We start from the raw sequence: 14,101 nt of genomic DNA, 5'->3' as shown, positions 1-14,101 counted from the left end.
CGGAAATTATTCAATATCTTTATTTTATTTTAAATTCATGATCTGGTGAATTTTTCCATGTTTCTTCAGAATTCAGTTTCTCTTGGTGGCTCCAGGCCAGCAGGGGGCGCTAAGCAGTCCTGCAGATCGCTTTCACCTCAGAAACAGTAGATGCTTTACCAACAAACAGCCTTTTTATCACAAATTTAGCCTTCAGAGTTTGGCTTGGTCAAGCCGGGTTTGTGTTTTATACAGGATGATCTGTTCTGGTGTCCAGATTTAAAGCTTCTGGCTTTAGACCTATTTATTTATTATAGTGCTATATGGTGCATTATATACAGTATTTATTTATTATAGTGCTATAAGGTGCATTATATACAGTATTTATTTATTATAGTGCTATATGGCGCATTATATACAGTATTTATTTATTATAGTGCTATATGGTGCATTATATACAGTAAAGAACAAATCGTTTTGAATGCTGCAGGCAGCTGGATGAGAACTTCAGTTTTTCTCTTACAGCAGTCATACATTTACATCCAGACGACATAGATTAAAGTCATTAACTTCATCAGAGAGGCAGTAATCCCCGTTGACTTCTGACTGTCCAGTGGAGGCTGCTCTACCCCTGCTACCCATCCTACGATGGTCCTGAAGCTGCAGGAGGAAACGCAGCTTTAGGCTCATAAATATTCTGGACACCGTGGTTCCTGAGCGGAGAGGCCGGTACCAAAGGTTTCCACTCTGAATGCATCTATCATTAGACCCCCTCCTAATGAAAATGTGACTCAGTGTGTCCTCTCACCAGATTTATGGCTTTGTTTCAACCAGCCTGCTTTTCTTAATCAAATGTTCTGGATTTATAAACGAGTCATTGTGATTTAAACTCATATTTAGGGAATTGTTACAGCTTTCAAGTGCCAGGCAATTAAAACGATGAAAAAAAATGCTAAATATGACAGTTGAATAAGGGACTATCACAGAGCCCTTTAATTTAGCTGCACATTCCTTACGTCATGGCAAATTTACACTTTTCATGCAGTGTTCTTCTTATTGTTATTCTTATGGGGGCTGATGGAAAAACATGTGCAAACGTCACGCTGCACAGCTTTACCATACAAAAATGATTTGAACCATATATAGTTCACCCTAGGAAAGATTTTGAGCCAAAAAAAATGGCCAAAACTCTTTCTTCTCCTGAAGCAGGAAAGAAAAAGTAACACGTTTAGAGTTTCTCTAAAATAAAGATCACAAATAAAGTCAATAGGAAAAGAGAGCATTTAAGATCGGCTCCATGTTTTTATTAGTTGCTTAGCTTCTATTTGTGCTTGTTGTAAAACTGCAGCCAGTGGAAATGACGTGTGGGCTGTGAAAACTAACTGTATCGCCGTCCTCAGCAGCATCAGTGGATCACGCCTCTCATCCAAAACCTCCACGCCTGTTCCAGCGACTCCCTGAGCAGCTCTTATCTCTGCAGCTCTGCCAGAAACCAGACCTCATCTGCAGCTGCCTCTCTCTCCTGCCTCCAAGCCAGGAAGACATTCCTCTGGGATTGCTTTTCAAAGCCTTAAAAAATTTATGTAACCTGTACAATAAGGGAAAAAAAGCGAAAAAGGAGAGTGTGTGTGTGTGTGTGCAGAGTGCGGCCATGTACTGTGTCTCCTAATGCTCCGGGGAGCTTTGTTAGCTCTTTCAGGATTGGCAGATAAATCTCAAGGTCTCACAGGGGTCTGCTTATAATCCTCTCCATTGTGAGACATTCTTTTGAGATTATTGTGCCACTGATTCTCACTAACGTCCCTCAGACTCCAGCCAATGTGGGACTGACGCTGTGCATTTAGGGGAATATGCACACAAACACGCGGTTTAAACTAAAAATAACGTTATTTCCAGTGTGGGATGTTCACCAGAGAGCTGTTGATGTAAAAACGGACGATTCCTCTTACAGAATTCCTTGTATTTCTGACATGGTTAAATGTTTCAGATCATCAAACAAATTCTAAAATTAGAGCAAGAAAATACAAAAAGCTGTTAATTTTGTAAATGAGGACTTCATCTGTTAACTGAAAACTGCTATCCACAGCACGTTAAAAAGTTATCACGCCCATTAAAATCCTAATTAACGTAGATTGGGGAGCTGACCTGAGTTTCCCTGACCACATCCAGCCCTGATTAGCACCAGACTCGTAGAATCAATGGTTAACTTAAACCTGTCTGGCATCATGAAGTGGACCGAACGATTTCAGAAAGCGGCGCATCGTGACCCGGTCCGGCAAAATTCAACAACAGAGAAAAACCGTGTATGGTTCTCCACACCCAGAGGAACCTTCCCAGCAAGGCCAAACCACCAGAATTACTCCAAAAGCTCATCCAGGAGGTCCCAAACAACCCAGAACAACATCTGTAGCTCTGCAGGCCTCCCTGCCTCAGCTAAGGTCAGAGGTCACAGAGACACTGGGCAAAAATAGCCATCAGAGGTTCGGCCCGTCTCACATTTACTAAAAACAGTTTAATGAGACTTCTGGGAGAAAATCCTGTGGACTGAGGAGACAAACATGGACTTATTTATGTGAGTCTTCTGTAAAAACGTGTCAGAAACATTTCAGAAATGGAAGATAAATGTGAACGGGGGTGAATACTTTTTACCAGCGCTGTGGTTGTTTCCACAGGCTGTTGATAAATGACGGGTTTATGCAGTAAAGCTGCTGCCGGGTAGAAAAGCCATGCAGAGGACCACACTGCCCCCTACCACAGTTCTGCCGGTATGAGCGTGTTCCTCCACGGTTCCTCCAGCATCTGCAGCCAGCGGCGGTGAGCTGGCGCACATGGACGCCGTGTTCCCGGCGTTCCCATTCAGACGTCTCTGTCACAGCCCAACATCAACCGCTGCTGCCACGCAGATCAGAACGCAGAACACAACTCCGCTTCAGTCTGCAGAGCGCAAACTCAGATTTCATTCACTTCTACAAAGTCCTCAGGCTCCAAATGTCTGAGTTCTCAGGATGACGGCGTTCCGCTGCAGATTGGGTCCAAATTAAAGCGCCGAGGACAATCTCAGTGTTTCTTTGTGTTTCTGGAAAGAGGAAAAGTAAAATAGATGTCTGGTGCAGAGAATTTACCATTAAACACAACAAGTAATATCCAATCCAGATGCCTTCATTTTCCCCGTCCTCCCAGGATTTTCCATTTCCTTTGCTCTGCTCTGACAGCCACTTTCATTTTCCTTCTCCAGCTCCGCACTAATCCCTCCCAGTTAGAGGAGAGCAAGAAGGTTTTGGGCTTATTTACTCTTGTAAAAATATGACTTCTTCACAGCTTTCAGTGGGGAGAGCGTAAGCCGGAAGGATGTGCAGGACGCGAGTCGTGTTTCTGCCTCCTGTGATCTTTGGAAACAGATGTTAGGAGATCCTCCTCAGATAAAACGTTACTGTGTGTTTCCACACTTGAGTTTATCGCAAAGACTTAAAAAGATGCTTCTCCTAAGTGTAGAATAATTATGTCACCATCAGGTTTAGGTGCTTTTAGGTTCTGACCAGAAATATTTGACCTTCAGTTCTGCACATTTCACAAATACCCGCTCTGAAAACTGTTTTCTATCAGTTGTATTTTGTTTTTGTTTTTTGTTTTTTCTCTGTTTAATTCTTCAGATCAAAGTTTAATATGAGACAAAGAAGGGAGGTTTTCAAGTGATAATTCTATTTAACTAAAGAAAGCTGCTGACTAACCTGAATAAAGTGAAAAATCAGCACCAGTACCAGCTCTAGGAAAATAAGTCCAAATGGCAGCTCACCACAGATTTACAGAGGCCACTTATGAACAATATCAATGTACGTATTTATTATGCTATTATATATAAGCAACAGCAAAATTATGCTAAACACCTTTACCATAACAAATCTGAATAACTACAATTATTTGAATAACTTCTCATTTAAATTTAAATAAAAAAAGGCATTTTTAGCTTATTTCTTTGTTTTTGGGGCAGTGAAACCTAGAAAGCTATGTCCGTTAGCCTCATGGAAGAGAAATGTAAATTTGTGTGCTTCTCGGTAAACGAACGCTGAATTAAATCGGCATGGTGAACGTAAAAAGCCGTTAGAACGTCTTCCATCCGTGGTCCAGCCTTTCAGTCCGCTCTCTGTTCTCCCATTCTTTGTTAGATTTTATTTTTTTCTTGTTTCCTGTCAGTTTGGGGTCTGGAACGAGTGGGCTTGGGTTTGTCGGGTCAACTCGGCGGGCCAAGCCCAAAAAAAGCAACTTCACCCTCAAAAACAAGCCTAAAGAACTTCAACCTGTGACTCACGAGATTTTCCAGAAACTTTAGAAAACAACAAGCTGAAAGTTGCTCATAATAAGCAGACCTGGCAACGCTTTCAGAGTTGTCTGTGGATGTTATGCAGGATTATGGCTGAACACTTATCTAACTGCCCAACACTAAATTTTGTTCTAAAACATTTTGAAATCCATCTTTTATTTTCCTTCCTCTTTACAGATAATCTGGCACATAAAATCCAAAACAAACCAATAAAATGGACTCAGATGCAAATAGTCGGTCTGGTTTTAAAGACGCAGTGGTTGAAAAGTATCTGACTGCCGACAGCAGCACCATTTTACGCTAGTTAAAATAATTCTTCTAATTCTAGTTATTCTAAACTATTAATAGCGCGACGCACCAAACAAGTTTTTAATCACTGCTCCAGCGTGGAGCGTTCTGTCAGGCTTAATCTTGCAGACATTTATTGGAGCAGCACAGTTCACAGCACAGTTCTCACAGTTGTTCGTACTTCAGGTGCTACGCCAGGCTACTGTTGCTAACATTTCCCACATATAATGGCATAATAAATCTCGCCATGTCCTACCGACGTTATGCTGCCTGACAGTTCACACGCAGGCCACCTGCTGCAGTGCTGCTGTCATCAGCTTCCTGTCGCTATCTGTTTATTCTGAGGGGGCAAGGTGCTAATGATGCAAAGGGCTGTGCAGGCGCTCACCCTCATTCCCACAACACATGCACAACACACTGCATAGCAAATCTCAAATAACAAGTCTAAAAATAATGCACGGCAAAGACCAAAAAAATAGGGTTTAAGGAGAGAATACAGCAAAAGAAATGTTCCTTTGGATTCAAATGTTCTTTCCTTTGGTTTCCTGAGGAGAAAGACGTCTGAAGGTGCAGAGACGGTCAGAGGGGAGTAGAAATGAATAAATACCGCAGCCTTGTTGCAGTTTTGCATCATCCATTGTGAAGTTAACATTGTGGATTTTGGACCATTGTTAGTTTGAACGTTTCCCATCAGGACCAGCCAGAGGTGAGAGCAGACTTATGCTGGTTTAGGAACCCTGGGAGAACTTGAATTCAAACAGGAGAGGCTGAGAAACACAAAGAAAACCTTCAGAGTGTTAAAGTGCTGCTAGAAGAGTGAAAGTGTGAAGATAATTGAAACATTTCAGCTGTTTCTGTGTTCAGAGAAAACGTTTCCTTCTCGCTTTAAGTGACTGTAAACACTGGGTGAGTGAGTAAAAGCCTTTTTTCCATGGCTGCATGTGAATGCATCATCAAACATCCCTTTTCTTCCTGTTTCTATTTGCTTCTGCTGCCTGATTCAGGAACATGAAAGCCAATCAGGCTTAAATCAGAGGCAGCAGGACTTTCTCTCAGTTCTCCTGAAGACGTTTCCTCACCTGTCCAGGAGTCTCTGTCAGTTCTGGAGGTTCTGATCTACCTGCAGGTGGAGCGCTGCTGTTTCTAAGGACATGGAGGTCCATCCTCCTAGAACCAGTCCAGGTCAGAACCAGTGAGCCACCATCTCTGTCCTGGTGGTTAGAAGCTGCTGCTTGGTGTGAGTGGAGGACTTGGTCTCCTGAACCATGACGAGATGCTGATGTAATCTCTCTGGAACGTGATGGAGGACCGAGCTGTAAACTCTGAGGAGCTGAAGCTCCATCCTCCTCCTCTGGTCACTGATGGCTTTGCTCTTTGGACCAAGAAGGCTTCTTTCAGCCTCTTTCTATAACATCTGGACCTCATTGTCCTCTGGTTCCTGCTGCAAAGACCCAGATAACAGCAAGAACTATTGGGAGAACCTAAACACCATGTAGATTTCCTGTTCTGCTAATTCAACCAAACAGTTCAGTAAATGCATCAAGTTTCTGGCACAATGAGTAGAAATAGTAAAACCTTCACATATCTATATTGATATGGAAATGTATTTATACAGCAACTATTTGGTGGAGCCTTTGGGTTCAGCACTCGTACGGAACCATTACAGGGTTCCTTTGGATCTGATCCTGCAGAACCTTCATGTGTGAAACAGAATCTCAGAACTAGAACCGTTTTCCAGTGGATTCACTATCAGGAACAGAATCTGACAAAAGCTCAATTCAGTTCTATGGGTTTTAAAACCTTAATGATTTTTCAGAAAGTTTTTCAGTATTTGATCGTTTTTGAATAACGTGAAAAATAGAGATTTTGCTTTGTTTTTTTTTCTGGATTTAAATGTACAGAGATGTACGGAATCACGGATGTTGTGAGTTCCTTTTCTTTCATGATTCATTCATTCAGCTGAAATCCGCCTGCAGCAAAGTGGGACTTTATGATTTTGACATTAAGGTATTTGGACTAAACTCTGCTCCGTTTGCTTAGTTGATGAATTTCAGATGCATGTAGAGCTCATTCATCATTATACTGCGAGCTGCCTTAGGCTTATTAACTTTCATTATATTCAGTTTTAGCCCGGCAGACTGGCTCCTGATTCGTCTTCATGCTGCAGCGCCTCTGTTTTCGCCTGGCAGCCGGGACACACCTGAGCTAATCAACTGTCAGCCTCTTCCCTGCTCCACAGACGACGGAGCAGCACAAACGCTCTCCTGCAGCTTCTTAAATATACCTTCCATGCATTAAGCTAGCACTTTTACATGGAGAGACCTCAAATAATGATAGGTCAACATCAGTGAGCGAGTCTGATATTCCATCTGGTCATTTCTGCTCTTAACGAGAGCGTGGAGAAGAAAGATGTCCGCTTGCTGCTTCTCTTTGTGTACGATCTGCGACTTTTTCTCCAGACATCCACCAGATGCGAGAGCAGCATGCCTCTCATGATGAATCCCGTGTTTACAAGTCTGCATCTCTGCGTGCTTATGCCTGAAAATGGATCCACCAGCCGACACCAGAGCATGCATCAGGACGCGGCAGTCATCACCAGAGCCTCGCTGCCTTAATCACTCTGGAAGCGCGTTTGCTTCATTCTGCAGGTTGTAACATGAAGTGAGTCGTTCATTACAAGCCCACCTCGCCTAAAGTGATAATCTGCGTCTCATCCAACGCCGTCTCTCTCCACCAAACGCCCTCTTTCATCTGTTTCTGGCCGATGACTTCACAGCCGCTGTTAAAGCTGCACTGAATTGATTCAGCGGCGTATTTTCATGTCAGGGGCTTCACTTATAGCCAGAGGAAAGAGTTGCCTCATTTATATCCGGCTCTTCTTGTGAGGGGAAACCGGGCCGCCAGGGACTCTATTAGATTTGAGAAGCCAATACTCTGAGTTTAAAGTTTCCTTCAAGTGTAAAAACAATCGGCTCCACCCATCCTGCGCCACCTTCTGCATTATATATTCATTTTCATCTGAGCACGCTTCGATCGCTCCGCAGTGTTTCAAGTCCATTTGGTTTCACAGTGTCTGGCAGAGTTATGGCTCGCATACCTCAAGACGGCTCTCTAATCTCGCGGGGAGAGGAAGAGATGAGGCGGGATAAAGAAAGAAAAACGGCGGCGGGACATATTGGCATGTCAGCAGTCAAACGGCACCATCCGTTTGTCTGGCTGTTGCCTCTGAAGCACGGCGCTCCAGAGAGCTGAGCAAAACGTGGAAGCAGCTGCACGGCCTAAGCTAACAGAAAAGTTAAAGAGAAGAACAACAAAAAAAACTATAATGACCCAGAAACAGAAGCTATGACTAATTTCCACCGTTAAATTTAAAACAGCATGTTTTCCTTGCATGCATTTAGCAAGATTAGCAGAGAAAGGCGAGGCTTAAGTGTAATCCTGTTAAATAAAGCTAAATGTTCCTCTTTGTAAACTCTGTGTGTAACTTTATTCACTTCTGAGCCACTGCAGACTAATTCACTTTGCAGAAATTAAAGTGAGCTGTCGTCACTCCGGCCGGGACGTTAGCGGGATTAGATGATCGGATCACCGGTTGCATCTTCACTGAAACTAAGGTTTCATCAGCGATGATAAAGGTGTGACCTGATTCCACTCATACGGTTCTATTCCTATAAAAGGGAAACTCCTGTTAAAGTGAAAGTCTGCTTTATTATTTTATCACAAGATCAAAAGCGATGAACTTGATTTGGTCCCAAACAATCAGGGGAAGGAGAGAAAAGAGACTCAGAACCTTGGCGCTGTAAAACGGTCGGGTTTGGGCGGGTTTGGCCTTCCTAGTGATTTTCTTTTTGTTATATTAGTGTTTGATTTTAACTAATGTTAATTTCTCCAGATTAAACATCATTTCTTTCTGTAAAACCCAAAGACATTTGTTACGGACCTGTAGTTCTGGTAGTTCTGGTAAACAGGAGGTTTGTTCTGAAAGCAATACTGGGTCATTACTGAGTGCCATGAAAACCTCCTCAGTCATGTAAAAGGGTTTTAAATGAAACTATCTTTAGTAATAACTCTAATTAAAATGTCTGATTTATCTGTGCCGATGCTGTTGTTCTCACACAGATTATCTTTAACTCCAGCCGTCCCTCTAATGGCTGACGGTGTTCAGACGCTCTCTGGCTCCAGGATTCAGCAAAGAACTTTTCACTAATTAAGATAATCTGCAGCTATTAAAACGGCGGATCTTTAACGAGCGAATTAGTTCCTGTTTGTCATGAATGCGGTTCTGACTCTCCTGCTCTGTAATCTTTAGTCCACAGAGCAGCAAACCTCTGGCTGCCCCGTTTGCTCAGCAGTTCTTCCTCAGGCTCTGAACCTTCAACCCAGAGGGCTCCCAGCAAACTCTCACATTACCACACTTCCAACAACCGCTGCTTATGTTGTAAACTGCATTAAAGTTTCATACATAAAGTTAACCAGTCCCCAGGAAGAGGTACGGGTTGCTGGTTAGAGTCCCGATCCACAGGCTGCCATTAAACAGATTTGGATCTGAAAAGTGTTCAGGTTCTGATAAAATGTGAGTTTTTTATGAGCTGGAAACATGAAACCATGATTAAAATTTCTGAACTTCACCTTCAGTGTAACATTAAAATAAAAAAACTATTCCTTCAGAGGACCAAAATAAAAACAGAAGAACCTGGTTCTGCTGTGAATCCACTTAAACGGATGTTGTTCTGATCCGGTTTTGGTATTTTGGTGGAAGTCTCTCAGCCTCCCTGATCTTCTCCGCCTGCAGAAGTTCTCCAGGTTTCTCCCACTGGGAGAACATCTGTTGTCTGCAGCCGTCCTCAGGAGAACCCACAGACTTCCTGTCAGATTTGGTTCTGGGCTTTGATTAGGCCGCTCCAAAACCTTTAATTCCCTCTCTGGAACTTATTACTTTGTTGATTAAGATCTATGTTTGTAGTTATTGTGATAATTAAATATAATATAGCTCTTCCTGCGTAACTTTCTACCTCAGGATTTTAGTCACAAGTGATTGAAATTTAAAATGTATTAGAATTTTAACCAATTTTCACTAAAAGCTGGTTTCATGTACAGTGAGCCCATAGCATGATGCCACTACCACCATGTTTCCCTGTGGGAATTATGCTCTGTTGGACATGCACATATTTGCTTTTTCTATCTTTTCATTTCTTTTTGAGGCAGATTAATATTTTGGACCAGAGGCCCAAAACTTTGCATCACCAGATTATGACGTATTGTCCCGGGGTTTCAGCCTGGTCAGGATCCTGTTTCAGGAGGAAAATGTGTCTCCTTCGAATGTTTTCCTTTAACTAGACATTAAAATGTTGTCACCTGTAGAGAACCACCAGAACTGACCAGAAATCCATCAGAGCTGCCGTCTAACTGACCAGGTTCAGGCTTAATGCTCTATATTGGAGAAACATCCAGTTCTAGCCATAGAAACTGGAAGATAAGAGCTGGAGGTGCATCTTTCCATGAGACGCACCACCGACCGATGGCTGAAGTGGCCGACTGGTCAGATCCTGCATGGACGCCATAACCAAGCAGCCGGTACAGAAACGTTGGTGCTGACCACAAACCAGAGGCGCAGAATAATGGAGCCTAGACTTCCAGATCCAAACCAGCAAAATGGGAATCCTGCAGACAGGATCATTGATAAACAGCAGGGGGGGGGGGGGCGGCCTGAGGATGGAAACATCAGGAAAGAGGAACAAGAGCTTTAGAAATGCCTCCAACAGCGACCTGGAGAAACATCAGAGATCTCAGTCCAGGAGAGCAAAGTCTGAGGAGCAGCAGAGATGCTGAGAAGCTTCCAGGCCTGCAGCAGAGGACCTGAAGTGGAGGTGAAGCCCCTCCGACCCCACCCACAGCAACGGGGGCTGCGTGAGAGATACACTTTATAGCCTGGATCAGCTTTTCCAGACTGGCTGTGCAGTGAGATCCTCTGGAAGCTGCGGCTGAAGGATCAGCTGTCCCCTCCCCATCAGGACATCTGAGTTAGAGCTGCACGACTTTAAACGTGTTGAGTTACTTTAAACGTGTTCAGTTACTTTAAACGTGTTGAGTTACATTAAACGTGTCAACACGAGCAACCAGGGGACTGGAACTGCCAAAGTTTCTGTGTTTCAATGTTTTCTTCCTGTGACTGCATTATTTCAGTTGTGTTAAAGTTTTCTTGAAGCCTTTTGAGATAAATGTGGCGACGATGAGCCGAGGTGGAGGCAGCTAGTTCTGCCCAATCGAATGTTACGATTATAGAAATGTGGTTTTGGAGAAGCAAACATTGTAAATTATCTTAGTGGAATGTGGGCGAAGCAACAAGAAGAAATGTGATAAAAGTTTCTTCGTTTTAAACGTTGGGACATTCCGACATCAGACGTTGTGTGAAAGTAAAAAGCATCTGCAAGAGTTTATCATTTTGTTTCTCTTTTTATACAGAAGCTTATTTAAAATGTAATCTAACACCTGGAGAGGGAAAAGACGGGTTCACTGAAGGGAACATTAAACAGAAGAGACATTTTATCAGGTGTCAGAGCAAATATTCAACGGCTCCTTTTAAATGTCCTTATTAGCATTTTTCTCTGATAGTGGAGAATAAATTTACTTGAAGCACCTGGGAAAACTTTCCATTTCGGCCTTCGGTGAACCAACACACACACACACACACACACACACACACGTTCACACTAAAACACTTTAAATAATGTAAAAACTGAAAAAAAATGAAACAATAAGTTTAAGACTCCAAACTTCTAAATCAATTCATTTTAATCAAAGAGTAAAACTGTAGCGACTCATAAGTGCACTTGTGAAGCTTTTAGCAAACGCTCATATGTGATGCACAATTAGCGACCTGCTGCTTCTTTCCTAAGTGCAGTTTAAGGACAGAAGCCAAGTCTATAACGTGCAATTTTACCTTGAATTCATGTCACAGAAGAGACCAGAGAGCAAAGAGAGGAAGAGGAGATGAGAGGAGCTCAAACAGGAATGAGGGATGCTCCTCCATCTCCAACCATGTCAGAAGTAGAGAGCAGGCCGTGGCTGGCAGGGAGGAAATCAATAAAATCACATTTCATGCTGCAGCAGCTTTGTGAGCGTGCTCTCAGGGGAGTTTACCTGTGTCTTTGCATTTTCATCAACCTGCCTCACACTTCAGGGTTGCTTTGTGCAGGCACCTGCACCAAAGAGGAAAAGAATCCTTCTTTTCCTCATTTATTAACGAAGCATTAGTTTGAAACTCTGACTTGTGAACTTTTCTTGTTCGTTCGCTTTCATGTGGATTCAGTATTTTAACAGCAAACACGTTTGGAGAAAGTGTCCTATCCTCTCTGAAAGCAGCTAATTGGCTACCAGTTTATTATCAGATTTAAAATGATGTTAATTGTTTTTATTTGATTGAGCCGACGTTGTAAAGTAGCTGGAGATGACGTACTGTGAATTAGAGCTTTATAAATAAAATGGAATTGCCAGATGTGAAAGTGAAGTCATGTTTTTAATTTGTTGTAGATGAGATACTGACAGGTTAGATACTGACAGCCATTGATTACCACTCAGAACCCCAGCTGAACAGTTAAGAAGGCCGGGTCCAGAGTAACGGATGTAATGTCTATCATGATTAGAGCCACATGTCGATGGTAACACTAACACTTGTCTTTCCCTCCTCTCTTCCCATCCTTCTCTTCTCACCAGGCCTGTAAGTTCTGCTGAAACCTCTCATTGTCCTTCTGCAACACTGAAAAGCAACGACTTAACCCCCCACCACGCCACCCGGGCTCAGGAGAGAAGAACAAGAAGAAGAAATCTTCTCACCACGTCAAGTCAAACAAGCAAATATCGAATATTCTCACTGACACGACAGCTTTGTGCCCTCACTCTTTTATTTTTGGTAAAAATGTTACCCCCCCCCCCCCACTTCATTCTTTCTCTCCATCTCCAGTTTTCTCGCTGCACCTGCTCTTCTCCTTCAGCCGTCTCTTATCTTCTGATTTTGTTCCCTCTCTGACTCCTTTCTCTCTCTCCTGCTCTTCATCCATCATTGATTATCTAATTTCTTTTCCAAGTCGTCCCTGCATTGCGTTTGGCGCCTCTCTGTTGCAGCGATAGGATATAAAGGGTGTTAGCGGTGTGCGTGGTGTCCTGCCACATCTGTAGGCGATACTTGAATAACGATAATGTAAAAGAAAAAAAAGACGTCTAACTCCTAATGAACCATAATCCTCCAGTTGTTACCCTCGTTGACACCTATGGGTCCCCCCCCCCCCCCCCCACCCCATGGCTACCTCTTCTACCTGTGCTCCCCCTCATGAAGATTGCCTGACTATTTGTGAGCGTCTCCTTACCTGTCTGTCTCTGTCCTGCGAGTCCATCGCTGGAGCAGCGGACTCTGCATCGGCTTGGCTGCTGTCCTGGTTGGCGGACGGCGGGGAACGCTTCGACGTGTTCTTCTGTCTCCCTGTCACAGATCGTGTTTGATCTTGTTTCTGTCTTTAGGCAGGAAGAAGAAAAGCCTGTTTTTCTTTGTCTGCAGTGGTCGTGGTCTTTTTAGGACAAGGTTGTAGCCATAAGCCTTCAAAGTAAGAGACTCTCTGGAGTTGTTTCTTCAATTTGCTTCTGTTCTTATTGCATTAGTTGTCATGGAGTGGAAAACAGTAAATCTTTACAGTAATGGCGTAAACCTTAAAAAAAAAAAGTACTATTATATAAATATTTTTATTTTTTACCATTGTATAAATATACAGTATTGATTAACTTATGTAGTTTGATTGCAAGTTCTTTGGTCATTTACACAGTAAATAGGTTTAAAAAGAGGAAAGCATCTTTTTCAGTGAATTTAGAAACAATTTCTAAAGCTATTGTTGTGTTCACTATTTTATTGTAACATCTTTTCTTGTTTTCCTTCTTTTTCTGGTTTTCCTTTTTAATGTGTGATTAATTGCACAATCAGGAGTGACGTTCTGTTGACTGCAGCTGTATTTAGGTTTGGTTCGGCTCATTTCCGCCTTTCCTCGTCTTTGTCCATCTCTCATCGCAAGTCAAAAGAAGTTGTGTAAGAAGAAAACAAAGAGTTCGGTTTTGGTGGATAGTTTTGCTCTTTATCCTTCGCGTTCATCGGAGAAACTTAGTGTGTGTGGGTTCGTCTGGAAGACCAACTTAAACAAAAGAGGACATTTTGAATGAGTTCTGTCTGTCTTTTGCACTAATTTAATAAAGCCGTTACTGAAAGTTCCCACAACGTTGTTTTATGGATCGTGTTTGCTCTGATGAGTTGAGTCATGCATGCATTTATCCTGCAGGTGTCATTTAGCCAATAAATGCTTGCATGTTTTGTATTTTGTAAATAACTTCATTTTCTTGTGAAGGATAAATATGAAACAAGTGTTGGCATAAATAAAAGAAAGCTTTTAATTTCCTGCTTACATCCACCTGCTATAGAAATGTGCATTAGACAGGTAATAATGTTTAACCTGGATGTTATATGGCTTTATTCGCCTG

The 14,101-nt window shown here is 42.5% G+C and overlaps 1 protein-coding gene across 1 annotated transcript in view; it reads left to right on the top strand.

Annotated features, from left to right (window-relative positions):
- The window catches only part of cdh13 (cadherin 13, H-cadherin (heart)), a 432,538-nt gene extending 418,700 nt beyond the window's left edge, over positions 1-13,838 (top strand). Inside the window, exon 15 of the mRNA XM_036126911.1 lies at positions 12,299-13,838. Coding sequence (XP_035982804.1) covers positions 12,299-12,306 — 8 coding nt within the window. The 3' untranslated portion in view covers positions 12,307-13,838. The remainder of the gene's footprint in view (positions 1-12,298) is intronic.
- Positions 13,839-14,101: the final 263 nt, after the last annotated feature.

Source organism: Fundulus heteroclitus, chromosome 2, assembly GCF_011125445.2.
Source record: "Fundulus heteroclitus isolate FHET01 chromosome 2, MU-UCD_Fhet_4.1, whole genome shotgun sequence".
NCBI lineage: Eukaryota > Metazoa > Chordata > Actinopteri > Cyprinodontiformes > Fundulidae > Fundulus > Fundulus heteroclitus.
The sequence above is the reverse complement of the archived record's forward strand: the minus strand, read 5'-3'. Positions and strand labels throughout refer to the sequence as shown.